This window comes from Thunnus maccoyii, chromosome 12, assembly GCF_910596095.1.
Source record: "Thunnus maccoyii chromosome 12, fThuMac1.1, whole genome shotgun sequence".
Lineage (NCBI taxonomy): Eukaryota > Metazoa > Chordata > Actinopteri > Scombriformes > Scombridae > Thunnus > Thunnus maccoyii.
In genome coordinates, this window is record NC_056544.1 from 25,540,259 (window position 1) to 25,561,479 (window position 21,221).

Here is a 21,221-nt window from a genome sequence, read left to right on the forward strand (position 1 = left end):
AGCATTCATTTAATCAGCTATGTTGGTGAGATGTATGATCTTGTGTTATTGAAAATACATTTTACAGGAAAGCAACATCTTTGTGCCAACTGGTATATCTGAGTGCAAAATATGACATGGAGATCCCCAAGGGTCAATACTGGAGTCTCTTCTGTTTAAACTCTACATGTTTTAAAGGGAAGATGACCACATTCAAAGCTCCAATGATTTTATTATAAAACTGATGTTTCAGGTTACAGTACTGTACATCTAATAACATTTTTGGAGCTTGGTCTGTGGTGGTTTTTGGTCTGCATTCACCTGAAAAATCTACATATTCCCACAAGCTCAAATTGTGCACAGCATCAATACTAGGATGGACACTGTTTATAAAGGGATTACATTAACAAACAAAAGGAGCAAACTACACGTTTCGCACATTGTTTTATCACTCAATGTAATCCCTTAATAAATAAATATCCTACTATCCTAGTGTGCACTGGAATACTTTTTGACTTACCAGAACGATTGGCTTTGTATTTAAAATGGCCGCTGGCTTTGAGATGACTATGTATTCAAATTAGGAAAAGACACATTATATAAGTGTAGCCTATATCCTGTAAGTCATTATAATGAGAAACTTTCTCAAAATAATGACTTAGTATCTCAAAATAATGAGAAACTATCTCAAAATAATGACATAATGACTTAGTATTTCAAAAAAAATGAGTTAGTGGTCAAAGTAAAATCTCCTTTTTTGCATTTTCACAAATAGAATAGAGGTTTAAAGGTCAATAAGATTATTGGAGTATTGATTTCTTGAGACTTTTTAATACTGAGCCGGCAGCAAATAGGCAGAAATAGCAATAAGACTGAAAATCAGTTTACCATGAGTAAGGGCAATAATAAAAAAAAAATGTTATAATTAAAATGATCAAAATTTAGGATTGTAAATCAATTAAAGACTATTTCACTCCATGATTCATTCTCATTTAATCTTCACCCTATTTATTGTTTTTCAGTTCATGAATTAGCTTGAAAATGACTGAACAACACCATCTACAGGTATTACACCACTAACTCATTATTTTGAGATACTAAGTCACATTGGCGGAAATGGGCTTCCATACCGTGGCATGGAAGAAACAAACGGTAGGTCTTTTTGTTAACCCAATGGTGCACTTGTGCTTGTCTGGTCACACTGCGCTGTCTGATGCTGAGAGCGGTCTTCAGAGTCCATACATAAAATGCTAGCATGACATTAGCATGCATGCTAAATAATAACTAAGCAGCAGGAGCAGCCTGTGGAGTTAAGATGAGACACAGTACCAGCGAAAACTCTTAGCTGTTTAAACAACTCCTTACAAATGAGTTAGGCTACTACTAGACTCACCTAATCTGACACTTAACTAAATTTTGTGTCTAGTCGCCACATTATCAGAACACACACATTGACTCGGAGGAGCGCACACCTCCATCCTGCTCTAAGTGACTGACCCGGCCCTTAACTAATTGCAATTTTAGAAACATGATGTTTCTCTATACAGACTAATCAGAGGCAGAAAAATACTCTAAAAATAAACAGGATAGTCTGTCACACCTCACACTGAGAGATACACGTAAACAAACTAGGAAAAGGTTATGATCCTAAAGTGACACGTTATAGTTTCTACTCCTATGCCCATTTTAAAGTGGACGAGGGTTGCTGGGGCTGGAAGGTGGAGGGTTCTGGCATCCTGGTGCCAGAAGCGCCGCAGCAGGTGGTGCAGGCATCCCCATGCTGGGAGCCCCTGCCAAGGCTAGCTGCTGCAGTTGGAGGGAGGAGGGAGCGGGAGGCGCCGTCATCCCGGTGCCGGAAGCTCCCATAAAGGCAAGAGGTTCCTGTTGGAAGAAGGAGGCAGCAGGGGGTGCAGACATCCTGGTGCTGTGAGCCCCTGCCAAGGCTGGCTGCTGCGGTTGGAGGGAGGAGGCAGCGGGCGGCACTGGCATCCCGGTGCCAGGAGCCCCAGCCATAGCAGGTGGCTGCAGTTGTTGGAGGTGAATGACGGCGGGCGCTGGCATCCCGGTGCCAGGAGCCCCAGCCGTGGCAGGTGGCTGCAGTTGTTGGAAGTGAATGGCGGGGGGCGTCGGCATCCCGGTGCCAGGCTCCCCCACCACTGTAAGCCGTTGAATGGGCTGATGCTGAGATGCATAGGCTGCGGAGGTAATTGCACGGGATGGTGAAGGTCGCCGGTATTGGGGATGAAAAGCCGATTGGGAGGTGGAAGGTCCTGGGATCGTATTGCCTGGTGCCTCTTCCGAATTAGATGAGAATACGCTGTGCAGTTGTGAGGTGGTTACTTGATCCCTTGTGTTATGTAGTACGTGTGATCCTCTTTTCTTTCTCTGATGTTGTCCACTCCTTTGGCTTTGGGCTGGAGAGTATGATTGTTCTGTCCCTTTAACGGGCGCTCTGACGTCATGGTGCGACAAGCTTTGCGCTGTGACGTCACCCAGAAGACGGCTGGTGTTGATGGTGTGGAGTGAACTACCGGCTGACATGAGTTTGTTGAAAAGTTTGGCCTTGTTTTCTGAGCGGTGGAACGGAATTCCTCTTTCTTTTAGAGTTTTGTGGAGAGTTGCTACGGTCCAATCTGAGATTTTCGAAGCAGGCAGACATTCGGGGGGGGACCTCCCTGGAGTGTGGTGACGCCGCGACCTGCTGCAAGTAGCAAGGCTGGTGTCAAGACAATGACGGTGAGCTGGAGCCAACCTGGTGGGCGAAGGACTTGGGGAGTGCAACGGCAATGGATGGTCTTAGGACCGCTTCATCCCCTCTTTGCGGAGGGAGGAGATCGACTGGGAGACACCGAGGAATCTTCGGGTGAACTGTAGTTTTGAATGTTTAGGAGAGATGAACCAGGTGGAATGTGGATCGTGGAGTAGACTGAGCTTGAAGGAGTCGCTCACTTTCTGGGTGGCTTGCGGGCCACAGAAAGCGGAGTCTCGGGAACTGAGGCGGCGGGGAAGCTGTCGACCGGATCCTTTGGTGTGGACTGGCAGGGACTCAGGATTTGGTTGCCCTGATGCTGGCTGAAAAGGTCATCGTCCGACGGGGATAGGGAAACAAAATCCATGGTCGGAAAATGGTGAGTAGGCAAGAGGAACTTCGTAGTTTTTTCTTTTAAAGATATTTGAATCAACATGTTTGGTCTCGGCTCTGGAGTAGAATGCCAGAGCGAAAGAGGAGGAGAGGGGTTTGGTTAGTATTCATGAGATTGCCGGAAGGGGTGCGGTTGAGGTGTGGTCCTGCTCCTGAAACTTTGCTAGTAGCTTCAATTAAGGTAAGGTTAAACGGAGCTAGCTGGGCTGCCCATCGCTGTTATACTGCGCCAAGCCTTGCTGTATCTAGGTGCCTAAGTGGGTTGTTGTCAGTATACACAGTGCAGGAGCCCCCTAACAAGTACTCTCTGAACTTATCTGACACTGCCCACTTAAGAGCGAGGAATTCTAGCTTCATAGAGCTATAGTTCTGCATGTTCTTCTCAGCAGGTTTGAGTGCCCTACTAGCATAAGCAATAGGCCTGAGCTTCCCTCCATGATCCTAGGAAAGTACTGCCCCCAGACATGCATGGCTTGCATCTATCTCTAACACAAATGGCCTCTGGAAATCTGTGTAGGCCAAAACTGGTGCACAGTCTACTGCTTTCTTCAGTTGGCCAAACTTCTCTTCACACTCTGCTGTCCAGGCTGAGGCCAGTGGCTCCCTGGGGGTCTTACCTTTTTTTGTACCTCAGCCCAATTGTGCCACCACATGGTACAAAGGAGCAGCCATCTTTGCAAATCCTGCTATGAAGCGCCTATAATAACTGGCAAACCCCAGAAAAGACTGAAGCTCAGCCAGGTTAGTGGGGGTCCTCCAGTCTCTCACAACTGCAACCTTGTCTGGGTCTGTTGCAACTTCATCAGCTGATACTACATGCCCCAGGTATTTCACTTGTCTCTGAAAGAAATGACACTTTGAAAATTTGACCTTGAGCCCCTGCTTCTGTAACCGAGAGATGACTTCCCCCAACCTCTCCAGATGCTGCTGGACAGAGGAAGAGAACACAATCACATCATCAAGGCACAGTAAGACAGATTGATAATGGCAGTCTCCAAACATGCACTCCATAAGGCACTGAAAAGTTCTAGGGGCGTTGCACAATCCAAATGGCACACGTGATTATCTTCACTGCAACCGACTAACAACCACAGCACACCTTAAGCCTGCCCTGACTGCTTAACTGGGATGCAACCTGAATAATGTTAATCGTGGGGACAGAAAACTAGTCTGCCCCAAGGGCAATACCCATATCTTTTTGCCCGCTACCAGCTCACTTGCCAGGGCAGACTAGACAGAAAAGAAAACCCCCAAAAAACACAAACAAACAAATGATACAAATAATCCCACGGCAAGAGCAGCTAGTGGACCACTGATGCTCTGATACGTCGATTTATTTTCGTACTGACTACCAGCCGCCTTCAACCAAGCAGGGAAGCAGGTCAGTCATCCCTGCACTCTTGCCTTCCCTGCATACCAGCATGGATTGAGGTGTGCACCTGCCTCAATCAACTGGCCTGAACCAACAGTAGCAAAAAAACCTCTGTTCCTCCTTCAGGTAGCCTTATATCTTGACAAACCACACTAATTGGTGCACCTCCCCTTTTTCCGCTCAGTGCCACCTGCCACATTAAGTTATAAGAGCAATAAACCAAATGAGTGCAGCTGCAAGTGGTCAGTAATTTTCATCCAATTATGAAATTACCCACAATTCCATATCAGTAGAAATTTTGGAACCATGATTATGAGCAACTGAATATTCAACAGTTGTGTCAACATGGACCCAAAAAGGATTTCCACTGCAGCAGTGTTGGGGCATACTGTGGGGTTGATAAAACCCATCATGCAATTAATAGCAGATATTATTGGCCTGGCATGGAGGCAGACATCCAGAAATGGCTAAGTGAATATACTTATATACCCCTAATTTTCTCATTAACCTTATAAAACGTACTTGAAATGATTTCCATTTATTAAATTGATGATTAGCATCTATAATTCAGGCACAATATTGTGGCCACAAAGGGGAAACAACCACTGTGATATGAGAACATGTGGTATTCTCTCTTTCCGGATACCAGTGGTACTTGTAAAGGCAGACTTGACCTATGATAGATATTGGCCTACTTTGTGTCCATTCATTTTCCAGATCAGTCAATACCCAGCATGCCAGGCCAAGCCGGCCAGCCTTAAGGAAAAATCACAGTACAACCCAATAGAGGTGAGGTTATTTGTGTAACTAGGTGCTCTAACTAACCTTCCAGTATAGTATAGATAATACTCATTCATATCTTTCAGGTATCTGAGCCGTTTGAGCTGGTGGGAATAGATCTTCTCAAGCTCACTGTCACTGAGAGTGGAAACCAGTACATATGTGTAATGGTTTACCACTTCACGAAGTGGGCAGAGGCCTATCCTCTTAAAAGCAAATCAGCAGAAGAGGTAACCCATTGTATTCTTGATTTTGTATACAAATTTGGGGCTTCTCAAAGACTGCTTACAGATCAGGGGACAGAATTAAAAATAAGGTGAGGTTAAAATCAAGTATTTGCTGTACCCTAGAATTGTTTATCCATGCTGACTTGTTTTGTCTTTGACACTGTGGAAGGTTAACACACGCCTCTGTGAAAAACTGGGTGTTAAGAGCAGCTTTTGCTCTCCTTACCACCCGCAAACGAATGGACTAGTTGAAAAACTTAACAGCACCATTCAGCAGTATACATATCACAATGTTAAGTTAAAACACAGTTAATTATGAATATATGAAGTTAATTGTCTACCCACATGTAATTGAATATTTTAGATCTCTTGGCAAGCTTTCCAGGGACGATCCTAATAGGTGGGACCAGAACTTGGCAGCAACCATGTTCGGGCTACGAACAAAAAAACACCTCACAACACAGTTTAGTCCTTATTGTTTAATGTTTGGTAGGGAGGCCAGATACCCCTCTGAGGTACCAAGTGAATGGGAGGTAAGAGGGTCAAAGTAATGTTTGCAATGTTTGGATATGGCAATCATTGAAATGTAATGCCTTTTTTTATACTAATGCACTTATGTTTTTGCCCTTGTAGATAACGGATGATAAAGTGGAGGCACTAGTGAGGAAGGAAGTTGTCTGTGAGGGCCTTAAAAAACAGCATGGTGTGTATCAGCAGGTGCAGACAAATGTGAGAAAATCCCACCAAAAGGTGAAGAAAAGGAAAGAGGAGAGGGGGCAGGATGATGGATTCACAACAGGAGATACTGTCCTGCTTAAAAATATAAGGGAACAGCGACAGAAAGGGGGCAAAATGGAGAGTGACATGCTGGGACCTTTCATAATAATGGAGCTAAAGGACAAAAGGGCCATACTACAATCTAGAACAGGCAATACTAAGACGACGGCAAACATTGATCATCTCACACATTTCATTGAGCCAGAGGAGAGGGTTCCAACTAAGCTCAGAAGAATTGAGGGGCCCTCTCCTCTGACCTCACACCACAGCACAACAGGTCACAATACCCCTGATGCTGCCAGCACCCCCCCCCCCCATTCCACTCTCCAGCCTCCTCTGCCACACAGTCCTGTACAAGTACCCCTCCATTAACACACTGTCCCATCTCTCCAGCAACTACCAGCTGCCACAGTGAACAGAAATCAAGCATCACACACCCTGACCAAAGCAATGGTATGTAAACCTATACGACATTTAACATAATGTATTGTATTCCATTATCATTCTGCTCTCTGTACCCTTTTTAAAATACTCACTTATTTTCCTTTCCAGTGCCTGACTTCTAGGGAAAGGGAGAGATACTGTGGGCAAAGGTTGGACCCTATAAGTTATTCACATCGGATATCCAGAGCCTTGCCCCTGGAGGGGAATTGGAGAATGAGGTATGTATCTAGCACTAAGCAGGCTATTAAAAGTTTGTTGAAACAGATTAGTCTATTAATGACGAAGTGAACTCTTTGCAGGTGTTGAATGCATATTTACTAGTAGTGTCAAGACAAGTGACATCTAAAGTCTTTGTCATAGACACTTTTGAAATGACAGCCATGTGGAATGGCACATCCCGAGGGTTAAGAAAGGTGAGCATCATTATTCTCATTCTAACAATGTCTTATTCAGAGTGTTAAGTTCATTTTAACAACTGGACTTTTTGTAGCTGGATGCTGCAAAATATGATGTACTTATTGGAGCAGTTTGCAAGGACAGACACTGGACGCTGGTGGTAAGTGGACTTTTGTCCAAGTTTGTATGCCCATCTTTAGCACACCTAGACTCTTCATGTTTCATGCATATTTAGGAGTCCATCTGTGTATTTTTAACAGGCTATGTACCCCAAGGAATGAAGGGCCCTGTTTGTTGACCCTTTTGGTGCCACCAGTGCCCAGGTGAAGAAATGCAATGAAATGACAAGGTAGGCAAATCTTGGATGATCCCTTGTAAGTGCACCTATTATCTCTGGTGTGGCAGACTATTTCATATAGCCAACAAATCAGCATCTCACACTTTCACCCCTCTATCTTCATGATGTAGCGCAGGGGTATTCAACTAAAATTTAAAGAGGTCAAGTTAGAGAAATTTCTTGAAGCAAAGGTCCGGAAGATCATAATGTCTAACTATTTAATGTGATATATATTTAAGTAGCCTAGTAGTTGTATCAACATCTGCATGTAATCAATGCCTGACTGTCAAATCAAATGATTCAGTACAATTCAAAAACTTTTTGACAATATTTATTGTCACGTAACATAGAACTGAATATATATGTATGACTACTGATATGTTTAATATAACGGTTTTAATGGTTTAACGGTGATTTAATGCCACGGTTTCTGAACCTATGAGACACACTGGTTTAGTGTTCCCAGTGGGAAGTATGAACAGAAATGAGTCTGTCCATTCCGGATTAAATGCTCTATTTTCGCTGTCCACGTTTCTTTTTTTGGAGAGCGCCATTCCTTCTTTATTTTTCTCTCCCTTTCTCTGTCTCACCTGTCTGTATTTCTCCCTTTCTCCGTCACACTGGTCCTTTTCTCTGTCTCATCCGTTTGTATTTACCCTTTCTCTGTCTCATCGTCTTTTTCTCTCCCTTTCTCTGTCTCACTCGTCTTTTTCTCAACTTTCTCCTTCTCACTCGTCTATTTATCTCTCGTTCTCCGTCTTACTTGTTTTTTTCTCAACCTTCACCGTTTCACCTGTCCTGCCTCCAACTCTCTCTCACCTGTCTGCACTGTAGAGTCGCAATGTTTCCTGCCTGGAATGCACAAACTTCATTGGCTGAGTTGTATCACGTGGTATGGCTTCACTCGCATGCAATTGGTCTGTGCGTTTCTTCAGCCACTAAACCACTACCGTAAAGACTACAAAAGCTGCGCCAGTTAAAATAGAAGCGCCCATCAGGTTTTAAATCATATGGGACAGCTTCTGGGTCCGGACCCGGACTGCGGTCCGCCAGTTAGTGACCTCTAATGTAGAGCCTTCATCAGAAGGAGGAACATAAACATTTCCAAGTGGTCGTGTGATACAATTTCTCACCTCCACCAGCAGCACATTACATCATGGGGGGTGCTGGTGTGTAAAGTAAGTTTTCCAGTTTGTCAGTTAATCCATCTCTTTCAATGAGACAATTTACTCCAATCTGTATTCAAGGTGGCAGAGCATGTATTAAGAGGGCAGAAGGCAGACTTTCCGGTTGACATGGAGGCAGTCAACCAAATGAGAATGGAAATGGCCCAAATGCTGATTTCCGAGTCAGGTATGAATGTGATGGTCATGTGATGGTTGCATAAATCCTTTTCTAAGTATACAGAAAATTCAATAACTATATTTGTGACAGATGCAATGGAGGATGTTTGCCATTTCTGTGGGGAGAAAAGCCCAGGAACGACTGCACAGACCCATGTTGACTGGGTAAGAAACCATAACTCTGCTCCATAATGTTGAATTTATTTTCACTTTGTGATCCTAAAGTTTATTTTGTTTTTCAGATTGAATGCACGTCATGTACTAGATGGTTCCACTAGGTCTATGTGGGGCAGCCTCCAACAGAGAAGGAATATTGGTGCCCAGTATGTCCTGCTGCACATTGCAAATAGAAAAACTATGCACAACTTAACTCAAATCGATTTATTATTACACATAACACTGATGATCCAACGTGCTTTACAGCACACACAGAAGTAAGCGGAAACATTGTCCAAACATGAAATGACTGATATTTTCCCCCAACTACGTTAGACAGATATTATGATCCTCGTAAAATGTTTAACTTCGGAGGTGCAACAAACTGGACTTGTATGGCTGCTATCATTGCAATAACAGTGGTCACAAGTTAATCCAGCAGAGGTGTTTTGAAGCCAGACGATAATATGCATCTGCCGCTTTAGCTTCGACATATATTACATGTTTGGGTGTAAGTTTTTCTGACAGCTGCATGGCTCAGTGGCTTAGCACAAGGCACTATAAGTTTTGCTTTGGATGTCATGTCTGGTATCAAAACCCCCATAGTGTTTTTTTTTGTTTTGTTTTTTTTTAAGAAAATACAACAAAATATGGCTACGGATTTTTTCTGATCCCACAGTTTCACTAGACTGCATAAACTATCAATGCCTAAATTAATCAGATGGATGGCATTGTCTATGAAATTATGAATGGTATGGAATTCTAATCAACTGGTTTTCCTGTTAACTTGTTACCTTTGTTTGTAAACATTGGGCGTTTCTCATGGCGACAGCAGATGTTCCAATCACAGAGAGGAAACATTGCTGACCTTGCAAATGCCTGATTGTGATATTACTATTGGATTATTATATCATTCATTATTCCATGGACTAGGCTATCCATCTGATTAATTCAGCTTATTGATGGTTTATGCATCTATGAAAAATGTTCAACTTTAGAGGGGCTGGGCTTGTGTGGCTGCTATCACTGCAATAACAGTGGTCACAAGTTAATCTAGCAGAGGTATTTCAAAACCCAAAGATAACATACAGTTGTTTTTGCTTCCAAATAGGCTGTGTGTTTGGGTATATTGGTAGTTCTCAAAGCTGCATTGCTCAGTGGTGTAGCACAATGTACTGTAAGTATTCCTTTATATTTAACACCCAGTGTCAAAACCCGGGTGGGGAGTTTTTATTTTGAAGAAAATACATCAAAATATGGTTAAGAATATTTCTGATCCCAAAGTTTCATTGAACTCTATAAACCATAAGCTGAATTAATCAGATGGATAGTCTAGTCTGTGAAATTATGAGTGATATAAAATCATAATCAGACATTTACAAGGTCAGCAAAGTTTCCTCTCTGTGATTTGAACATCTGCTGTCGCCATGGGAAACTCCCAACGGTTACAAATAAAGGTAACCAGTTAACAGGAAAACCAGTTGATTTGTAACACCGGTAAAAACATCTTGAACGATGAACACTGGAGTAATCCTATCCCTGAGAAGCTGGTTGTTTAACAATGAAGACAACAACTCCCATGATCCCTTGCTACTTCACACCATCATCACACTCCGTCTTTTGTTATTGTTTTGATTGAGAAACCACTAGCGGCTGAAATTACAAATTGTGCGTTTAACTCTTGGAATTTACACAGGGGTTACATCAGCAGCAAAGATCAGTTTGCAGTATTTTGGAATCATAACAGAAACACACAACGGACGTAGTTCTTGATCTTGACATGAACAGAGAAAGAAGAGAGAATCAGAGAGGGGATGGAGACAGAGGACGATGGGCCAGTAAAACAGAATATATTCTGGTTGTTGCAGGAAATGTGGTCGGCTTGGGCAATGTTTGGAGATTTCCTTATCTCTGCTACAAGAACGGAGGAGGTAAACCATACAAATTCTGAATATACTGAAGAGTTGATTACACTAAATGAATTTGTAATTTCATGATCAACCATGTCTCTGTATTTATATACCTATAGGTGCCTTTCTGGTGCCATATGGTCTGTTAGCTGTGGTGGTTGGGATACCTCTGTTCCTACTGGAGAGTTCGGTTGGTCAATACACCCAGGAAGGATTCATCACCTGTTGGAGGAAATTGTGTCCACTGGCACAAGGTGAGATGATTTATGTCAAGCTAAAAAGGTGACAATCAACAGATGATGAAAAACTTTTAAGTTTCACTCTTGTAAGGAATCAAATTCTTTGTGTTTAAAACTTAATCTGAATATGTTGCTCAGATGAATATCTAAACTAGATCTAAAGATTTAAACTATTTTAACTTAACTATGTTTCTGTATTTTAGGAATTGGATATGCACATTTGGTGTTGAGCCTTTATTTCTTCATCTACATTATGATCCAAGTCTGGGCTCTCTTCTGCCTGGTGTTCTCATTCAGATCCCAGCTCCCCTGGGTCACCTGTGACAACACCTGGAATACAGGTAAAGGTTTGACTGTAGTTTACTTTTAATTATATAAAAATGTTAGATAAACAGGGCATTACAGTAGTCAAAGTGAGATTAAATAAAATCACTTAATGTGGTGAAACAGCAAAATTAAGGAGCAAATGAGGACAGAGTGTCAAGGAAACAACAGAAAACAGAGGGTTGCACATTTTGGCAAACATATTGCCTTGTTCATCTGTCTACATCTGCAAGTTCAACAAGGAGAGATTAATTGGAATTAAATAACATAGAAAGAAGAAAGTTACTCAGAGCAGAATTAATTAAAGCTGCAAGCAGCATTGAACGGGCCTTCGCACCCTTGCGCACGTTGGGGCGCAGTGCAGTCCAAGGGCTTCTGTCACGGGCATGTAGATGTCTCCAGACATGGGCTGACAGGTCTGACTTTACAAACATGTAAAGTTTGGTGCAGACTGGAGCAAGCACAATAAAGTTATAGCAATTTCCTCTGTCATGGTGAAACATCAAATCTCAACGGTGTGAGGATGACAATTTTCTGCAGGGTGAGACATGTCTGTCTTGCTCACCCCTGTGTCATCAAAATTATGCAAGTTTTGGGCCCATTCACTTTAATTTAAATAAATAAATTGAAAACTCTTGATGAGTTTGTGTGTAAAAGAAATTAACTTCCTAATTTTCATCAAGTCTATATTTTAGAAAAGTAATGACTTTTAACCCACATGACCTGGTCAAAGTTTGATTGAAATATGTACTGTCAGGTGTGTAGAGACAATAAGTAACTGCAGCAGGACACAGAAAAATACTCATATATTTGAATGGAGAGTGTGAGCGAACCCACACTTTTTTGAACATTTACTGCTTCCACATAGTTTTAGATACAAAGTTCATTTGAACTTTAAATGAGTCATGAGACTTTGACCTACAAATCTTGAATTTACATGTGTTTTCTGTCCTTCACTGTTCGGGGCGTGGCACAGTCCAAGGGCTTCTGTCACAAGCATGTAGATGTTGTCAGACCTGGGCTGACAGGTCTGACTTTACTCATCCTCCCCCTTTCTTCCCTCCTTCTCCCTCTCAGTTGGAGAGCAGGATTTGGAGTACTCTTCTTGTGAAATATCCTCATAAATCCCATGACCAAATCTTTTATTAAAAATCACATCTGTTTGTAGGAAATTTCGTCACAAATCCATTGATACAGGTTTCAAAGTGGTCAGACTTATAGTTTAGACATCAGAACCATTTGTTTGACACAAAGTCCATGCCTAGAGATTGTCTCCCCATTGGTTTACATTGTAAGGTGTGATGTGGCACTACAATTTTCAGGGCTTATAATATCTAAACCATTCGAGTTATTACAAAGTTTTTAACAACTTTTGTTCAGCACAGTGTCAGTGTCATGTACTCTTTTTTTTAAATATATATATTTACATTTTTAATTATGAAAGAAAAGAAGATGGACAAAAACAAAACAATACTCAACAAAGCATACATACACAATATAAAAACAGTACACCAGATGTTACAGACAATAAGCAAAGGAAATATAATATACGTGTTTAAGAAATCATTACATCGCCAATCCTTCTTAAACAGGAATACTCCATTCTACCTACAAGGATCAGGTTTCTATTTAATTGTGCTGGTTTTACTCTTAACAGTCAAAAACACTTAACTTAAAAGTCTCTTATTTATATAGTCTACAGATTTCAATCCATCCACTTAAACTCCCAGTAAGCACACTTCTGGGCATAGTGATACATCTACATTTAATATTGAACATAGCATTTTATATACTCCTACCCAAAACTGTCTTATTTCTGGACAATTCCATAACATGTTTTAGAGATCCTCTCTCTCCACATCCATGCCAACATAGATCTGTCATATTAGGATTGATTTTATTCAGCTTCTGTGGAGTTATATATATTTGATACAAAATTTTCATCTGTATAAGTTTATATCTGACACATTTCGATAAATAATTTGTATGTCGCATTATAGAGTCCCATTGTTCTAGTGGTAGGTGTTTTCCTAGATCACGTTCCCATTGTGATTTGATTTTATCTACACCACTGCAGGAGGAGAGAGATATAAATCTGTAAAGCTTAGATACTGTGCCTCTATTTGTTACAATCTTTTTCAATGTATTATCTGCATTTTTTATCTGAGGCCAGTATGATACCTTAAGAGATAAGTGTCTGCATTATAGATTTTAACTGTAGATACTGCAGAAAACACCGATCATTGAGGTCAAAGTTAGCTTTAACCTCATTAAATCTTATTATTCTCTCCTGCTTTAAGATTTGGCCTAGGTTCTTAACATTATGGCTTCCCCATTCCTTATTAATAAGAGTCTTCCTACCAGCAGCAAATAATGGGTTCTCCCATAATGGACATGAAAGCAAAAGTATTCCATTAATTGCACATTTCTTTTGAATTATTTTTGCTATTTCACATGAAAAACTGATAATTGGGTTCTTAATATTTATATTGAGCTTTACCACAAAGAAGAAAGGGATACTTGTTTTTTGTTCTCAACAACAATTTTTTGTTCCAGCCATTTCCAACTGTCGGCCTCACACTGTTCATTATAGGCCCAGAGCATAGGGTATTTGCCATTAAAGGCTAAATAATATGTATATATTTCTGGTATCCCTAATCCTCCTTTACGGTTACCAACGATAACATAAAAGACAGTCTGGGGAAAACATTCATTTTAATTATCTCTGCTCTACCCCACAAGGACAGCGGAAGTGTTCCCCATCTGGCAAGATCTTCTCTGATTGTTTTAATCAATTTAGGACCATTTATCTCGAATATCTTCTCAATGGGGGAGATGATATTAATACCAAGATATTTCAGTCCCTCTTTCTTCCAGACTACCTGAGTTTGGGTAAGATGGGCTGGAAAAGTCATCCAGTTGAGCGGAATTACTTCACTCTTGTTCCAATTTACTTTATACCCTGAAAGATTGCCAAACTCATTTATGAGCTTAAATAAGTGTGGGGTTGAGGTTGCTGGATTTGAGAGTATTAATAATATATCATCTGCATATAAATTTATCTTAAAATCATAACCATATATATTAATACCACTTATTTGTTGGTTAGCTCTAATAGCACATGCTAAGGGTTCCAATGCCAATATAAAAATTATTGGTGAGACTGGACATCCTTGCCTTGTTGATCTAGTTAGCTCAAAGGGTGAGGACACAATTCCATTTGTTTTCACACAGGCAAGTGGTTTGTGATACAGTGCCCTAATCCACTGCATACATATAGTTCCAAAGCCATATCTTCCTAAAGTATAAAATAAATATGGCCATTCAATCCTGTCAAATGCTTTTTCAGCATCTAGCAATAACATTACTGCTGGATGCTGAAGTGAAGTGGCTCTATGCATTATCTGAAAGAGCCTTCTCATGTTGGTTGTGGCATGACGGCCTTTAACAAACCCTACTTGATCAAAATGGACCAATGAGGGTCAGCGTATGATTTGTAGGTCTTGATGAGATGTATAATTGAGTTTTGGTTTGATCTCTCTACAACATTCCTACGGGCCGTGGCGGCCATTTTAGATACATGGCTATCGAGCACATTTTGGCACTTTGGGGGATCATTTTGACATTTTATCAAATTTTTCACCAGAGCTGATGTGCGTGGCAAATTTGGTGAGTTTTTGAGCATGTTTAGGGGGTCAAATTAAGGGTTGAATTGGCGGATTAATAAAAAAGAAAGAAACAAACAAACACATGAAATACAATAGGGTCTTCGCCCCTTTGGGGCTCAGGCCCTAATGATGAAACTGGACAGTTTTTTAAGCAGAAAATAATAAAATTCACCAATAGCACAATAAAGCATTACAAACATTAGAGGAAAGTTTTGTACTTGCTGAACTTGTTGAACTTTCTCAGAAGCTCTCACCAGTAACCGCTTGTTTTTATTGTCATACAACTAGTAACAACAGCTTGCAGTTAATCTGTCAATTCTTCACTAGTTGTTCTGTTCTCTTCCTGTTGTCAAATGTTCTCTGTTAGTTTGTAGTAGTGATTCCTCACATTTATCATTGTCATTTGTTCTCTAAACCAGTGAACTGTATGAGTCTTCAGACTTTGGATTCTATGTGGCCAAATGTGACGATAAATCAGACCATGTTGACCAACACCACCTCTGCTGCTACTGAGTTTTGGGAGTGAGTCTAATGTTCTTTTAATGTTCTTTTAAAGCTGTCTGAGGTTTGTATAATGTCTTGTGATTGATGTTTGATGATGTCACCCAGGTCATCTCAGCTCTGGCTTGGACAAAATAAATTTATAACAGAAAGCCTGCGTTTCAAACTTGGGCTGTGGAGTATGAAAGACATGGACATACAAAGAGGCATGAAGATTATAATAAAAGATGCTAATCAGGTGCATTATGGGAAATGTAGGATTCAGTGTTTTTGCAGTTCAATTTTGACTCTCTCTCTTTTTTTTCAATCTGTCTTTTCAACTTTAGAAAAGTGCACTAATAAATTACACAATCGTACATGGCCTTAACGTTTTGCCACCATTCAGTGTAGTAAACGGTGTAACATTATGTTAATGTGCAATTTCTCCTCTCCTCAGACGGAGGGTGCTGGCCATGTCTGGAGGCATTGAGGAGCTGGGCAGTGTGAGATGGGAGCTGGTTTTGTGTCTTCTGGCCAGCTGGGTGTTCACATACTTCAGTATCTGGAAAAGTGTCAGATCCTCTGCAAAGGTGAGTTGATATTTTATCCTAAATGTTACACTTGTGGTAGATACAGTAGAAACCACTGTTAATATTTAACTTATTCTCATTAATTAAATTCAATCAGTTGCTCACCTCAAACTCCCTGTGAGTGTTAGAACTGATTTAAATATTTTGATTATAATTTTTAGGCTTTGCATGGTCAGGCTTCTGGTTATATCATTGATATCCCCTATGAGCTACAGCGCAGCCTGAGATTCCACAGTAACTGCGTTTGCCAACACAACATCATTTGGAAGAAAATTTAGTAGTATATAAACATAATTTCTAGGAAACAGAGTTGAAACTCATGTTCATTGGAAAGCCTTTTTAAAAAAAAGTGTAGCTATATTTTTATCCTGTTTTAATTCCATCTTCGTATGGTCCTCCTTGTTTCACTGTTTGATTTTGTCATAGTTATAAATACTAATTAAAATGTAATTATTTTAGTATGTTTATGCTGTACTCTTTTTGTTATGCACTTTGCAACTCTGTTTAGAAAAGTGCTATATAATATATATAAAATTATCATTATTAATAGTAATTCCTATTAATTCTGATTATGACAAATAAGATGATGTTAAAATTGTGTTTTTTTTAAGGTAGCATACTTCACTGCCACCTTCCCCTACGTGATGCTCCTGATATTGCTCATCAGGGGACTGACTCTACCTGGAGCTTGGGAAGGGATCTACTACTACCTGTATCCAGATTTGAACAGCCTGGCTAACCTTGAGGTATTTTACATTGATACCATGTACAGTACATTGAGTCATTTTAGGTCATGTGAGAGAAAGACTGTCCAGAGTGGTTGGCAATCCACAGGTCACGGGTAACAGTTCTAACTCGTGGGTCCAATTAGATCATCTGGATCCAGTTCAAAAACAGTTCTGAAGAGTTTATTTAGACACTTTAAAATTCATCTAGTTAGTTAATGTATTTGAATCTATGATGGGAGCTTGGCTACAGGAGACCTCAGGCTAGATGACAATTTTTGTTGTCCAGGTGATGCTGCCTGCAGGGGAGCAGCAAGTGGAGCCCACTCTGGAAAAAGTCTCACTAGAGAATTAAGTGTACATGCTACTTTTATTTCAGTATGCAGGACTCCCCACCACATATATATTATATTTATTTGTTATATTACAGGTCTGGATGGAGGCAGGATCTCAAATATGCTTCTCCTACAGCCTGACTGCAGGAACTCTCAATGTTTTGAGCAGCTATAATGACTACAAGAACAACTGCTACAAGTAAGTATAAGCAGCAAAACACAAGTTTTATAAGAGCACTTTAACTAAAATGGATCTCTGATGTTTGAATAAGTTAAAGTATAAGTTACAGTTAAATGTCACAAGCAAAATAACAATTTAGTCCATGCAGTTCACAATGCATTAATATTACAATAAATCATCACTTGTTTTCACAACAGAATCTAAAATAGCTTATATACCAATGCAAATGTCTGCTCTTTGACAAGGTATTCTGTCTTACTGTGACCTCTAGGGACTGTTTCTGGCTCTGTCTGCTGAACAGTGGGACCAGTTTTGTTGCTGGATTTGTCGTCTTCTCTGTACTTGGATTCTTGGCTCAGAAACAGGGTGTTACTGTCGACGCTGTGGCTGAGTCTGGTATATTCAAAGATTTAAAATGTGTTTATTTTTGAATATCTTTTAGCTCAAGGCTAGTCTCCCAAGAAATGATTCATGTTAAAATCACAATAGAAATATTTTCATAAACACTATGTAGCAAACATACACATACTCACACACAAAGTTATACAGATGAAGGATGTGGCTGGCAATTTACTATATATCTTCTATATTTGTCTTATTGTCAACAAATTTTATATATTCATGTAATCTCATGTGTATGAAGCCTGCTGTAGACTTCTGTTGTTGTCCAGAAACTATTAAAAACACATCAGTGAGCCTCACCGTTGCACTGGGTGATATGCTCCTTTGGCCTGAAGATTGTGGTTGCGTTAGTTTGTTAAGAAACGGCTTCAAAGACAATAACTATACTGTTAATTTCTCAAAGAACTTCATTACAAAGTCAAGATGTTATGTACCACAAAAAGGTAGTAAAACTCTGTAAATGGAACTGCATTTCTGCACATGCTCAGTGGTGTCTGCCATACACAGAACTACTCTCTGGATACTGAAAATTGGATCGCTGTTATTAGTCTTTAGAGCCGTTTCTAAACAATTATTGTGAACAGACTCTTCGAGGTGAAGGAACAAGTTACCCAGTGCAGCGGTGTGGCTCAGTCACGTGTTTTTGGACAACAACAAAGGTCTACAGCACAGAGGAATAAGATATATCAGGCTTTGGACATACACACAATACTTGTAAATAGGATCATTAATTTGTGGTTTGGCTCTGCACATAAAATTTGTTGACAGTAAATAAATAGAAAAATTGGCCATATCCTTTATATTGAAATGAAATACTGTGTTCAGTAATGAACTACAGCTACAGAAAGAACAGACTTTCCAACTTGTTTATTTCCAATCCACAGGTCCAGGTTTGGCCTTCATTGCTTACCCACAGGCAACAGCTTTGATTCCTTTACCACAGTTCTGGACTGTCTGCTTTTTCCTGATGATGATTTTCCTCAGTGTTGACACACATGTATGTTGTTTTGTTGTATTACCTTCTGATTAATAACTAATGCATTGCAGGCACAAACTAATGCAGTTGTTTACTGATTTTATTTTGTCTCCAGTTTGTGATAGTTGAGTGTTTTGTCACGTCAGTAAGCGACTTGTTTCCGAAGCTGTTTCGTAAATCAGGAAGACATGAGATCTTTGTCCTTGTCATTTGTTCATCCTTCTTCCTCATACATCTGACTTTGGTCACTGAGGTGAATAAAATAAGTCCATGAAAACACATTGAAACAACACACAATCTGTTTAAAAACATTTTCTCATATTCAAATCTTGTCTCTTCTGGCTCTAGGGAGGGATTTACCTATTCCAGCTTATTGATTATTATAGTTGTACCAGAGCTTTTCATTATATCATGGCTTTATCTGAGTGTCTGGCTCTGGCTTGGGGTTTTGGTAAGCAAAAAAGCATTTATATTATATCCCATGTTCATGATATGATCTGACTATATATCTGTGCTTCAAATGTTTTTGTTTTCAATAATAAATCATAAGATTATATTAATAATTATATATTATAGTGTTTGTTAATTCTAGATAGCTTTGGCCAGACTGGTTGCATTTCCTTAATATAACCAAATGTTTCAAAGTGACTGTTTATTTTTTCGTCTTACTTACAATCATTCACATTTTAGCAAAAATACCCTGCAATACTAATAAAAACCTCCATATGACTTTGAAACCTATGAGATCCAACGCAGAAACAGGTCTAATCTAAATTCCCATCAGGTGCTGACCGTGTTATTAACATCATTGAGGACATGACTGGACAGAGACCATCTGTTTTCTTCAAAGTGTGCTGGAGATACATCATTCCTCTGCTGTCACTGGTAAGTCAGAAAAGGTTTAATAGACTGTATTTAGTTCTATTACCTAAATGAAATAAATGACATTTTGTGCTGAAAACCTTTGGCTACTTTTAACTGTTTCTGTACTTATTCATCTCTTCTCTTTTCATTAAACTCTATTTTGTTCCCTCTGTAAAAAAAACAAAACTATCTCCATACGTTCTCAGATTTCCTTTATCCTGTACCTGGTTGATTACACACACCTCAGGATTAACGACAGGTACGTTTACCCCAACTGGGCCTATGCTCTAGGCTGGACCATGACACTCTCCTCTGTTCTCATGGTGCCACTGTGGGCAGCTGGACAGATGTGTTTGACAGCAGGCACCTTCAGACAGGTCAGTGTTCAAAAGTATTTCCTGCAACTCTGGATGCCTCAACAAGAGCTTCTTTGTTGTCCCAATGATTACAGTTGTGTGTAAACTTACTCACTCATCTTTTTTCCTCAGCGTTTGTCTGTCCTTCGTCATCCTGTTGAAGATCCAGTCTCACAGAGAAGAAAAATGGAAGAGGATGGGATACATGTGGAGCTGAGGACGTCTGCAGAGACATCTTAGTGCCATCTGCAAAGTCACATCAGCTAGACACTTCATCTGTCATTGGTTAAACTTATTGTATTCAGTGTGGCTAAAATGTATTTAAAGACAGATTTTTGTGCTGAAATGATTAGTTGATGAATCATCTTAATGTATCATTTAAGTCAAATGATTTTTGCTTGTTCCAGCATCTTAAATGTGAGGATTTGCAGCTTTTGTCAGCGTCATATAAACAAAGTATATATTTAAACATATTATAAATTAAACATTTAATCACTGACACTGAAAATCATAAGTTTCTACTTTAGCTCTATACAACTGTGGTGAGGATACTTTATGTTTGGTTTTGTACTGATGTCTGGGTGTTTTATTTTACATTTTCAAGTGTAAAATAAAGACTATTGTTCAAGATTACTGAGGCACATTTTAAACTTCTCACTGAATTATTTACAGTTAACACACGGTTTGGACAAAATGTATCCACAGCAAATTCCATTGAGCGAAGAGAGTAAAATAATTCTTAAAAATGGTGTGTATTTTGTGACATCATACACCATGTTTAGTGTCAGTTTCCAACAAAGTGTATATTTATATTTAAGTAGAACATGCTACAATGACATTTTGTGAAGAAAATATTAGTAAATAATATTATTAAAATATTAGTCATCCTGGCCAAAATCTCAAATTACATCAGAAATTACCTTTAACATTTGTCATATAATAGCACTGGTTATTAGATTTAATTTTATGTAATATTTTCAGTCAGCAGTTTGCCACATCATGTATAAAGTCTCCCTCCACTCAACAATGTGTTGTTATTGTTACTTCACTGACTGTTTGAGCATAACTGTGCAGAATGACGAATGTGCAGAGTGACACTGGAAGGAGTTTTTCACATTTAACTGCAGAATTGTAAACTTTCTCTGTGCTGACCATAAATCTGAGTATAAGGTGTGTGCCTATGAGTATGATTTTTATAATCACAACCAGCTTGAAGCC

At 39.7% G+C, this 21,221-nt stretch overlaps 1 protein-coding gene across 9 annotated transcripts; it reads left to right on the plus strand.

The window, feature by feature from the left end:
- Positions 1-3,866: 3,866 nt before the first annotated feature.
- LOC121908253 (sodium- and chloride-dependent betaine transporter-like) lies at positions 3,867-21,175 on the plus strand. 9 transcript variants are annotated; one of them, XM_042428155.1, is made up of 21 exons: positions 3,867-3,946; positions 4,043-7,134; positions 7,212-7,277; positions 7,378-7,466; positions 8,702-8,807; positions 8,889-8,962; positions 9,040-9,120; positions 10,822-10,884; positions 10,983-11,117; positions 11,306-11,443; positions 15,514-15,616; positions 16,032-16,164; positions 16,776-16,910; positions 17,320-17,423; positions 17,677-17,801; positions 18,692-18,804; positions 18,899-19,036; positions 19,132-19,234; positions 19,568-19,668; positions 19,854-20,024; positions 20,136-21,175. In XM_042428155.1, exons 7-21 carry the CDS (start codon positions 9,063-9,065, stop codon positions 20,241-20,243), a joined length of 1,728 nt encoding a protein of 575 aa, XP_042284089.1. In that variant the 5' UTR covers positions 3,867-3,946; positions 4,043-7,134; positions 7,212-7,277; positions 7,378-7,466; positions 8,702-8,807; positions 8,889-8,962; positions 9,040-9,062; the 3' UTR covers positions 20,244-21,175. The 9 variants fall into 9 exon arrangements, with proteins under 9 accessions (XP_042284089.1, XP_042284091.1, XP_042284092.1 ...); XM_042428157.1 differs by having other exon boundaries at positions 4,043-6,939; positions 7,082-7,134; positions 7,212-7,466; XM_042428158.1 differs by having other exon boundaries at positions 4,043-6,203; positions 6,671-6,730; positions 6,830-7,466.
- The last annotated feature ends 46 nt before the right edge of the window (positions 21,176-21,221 follow it).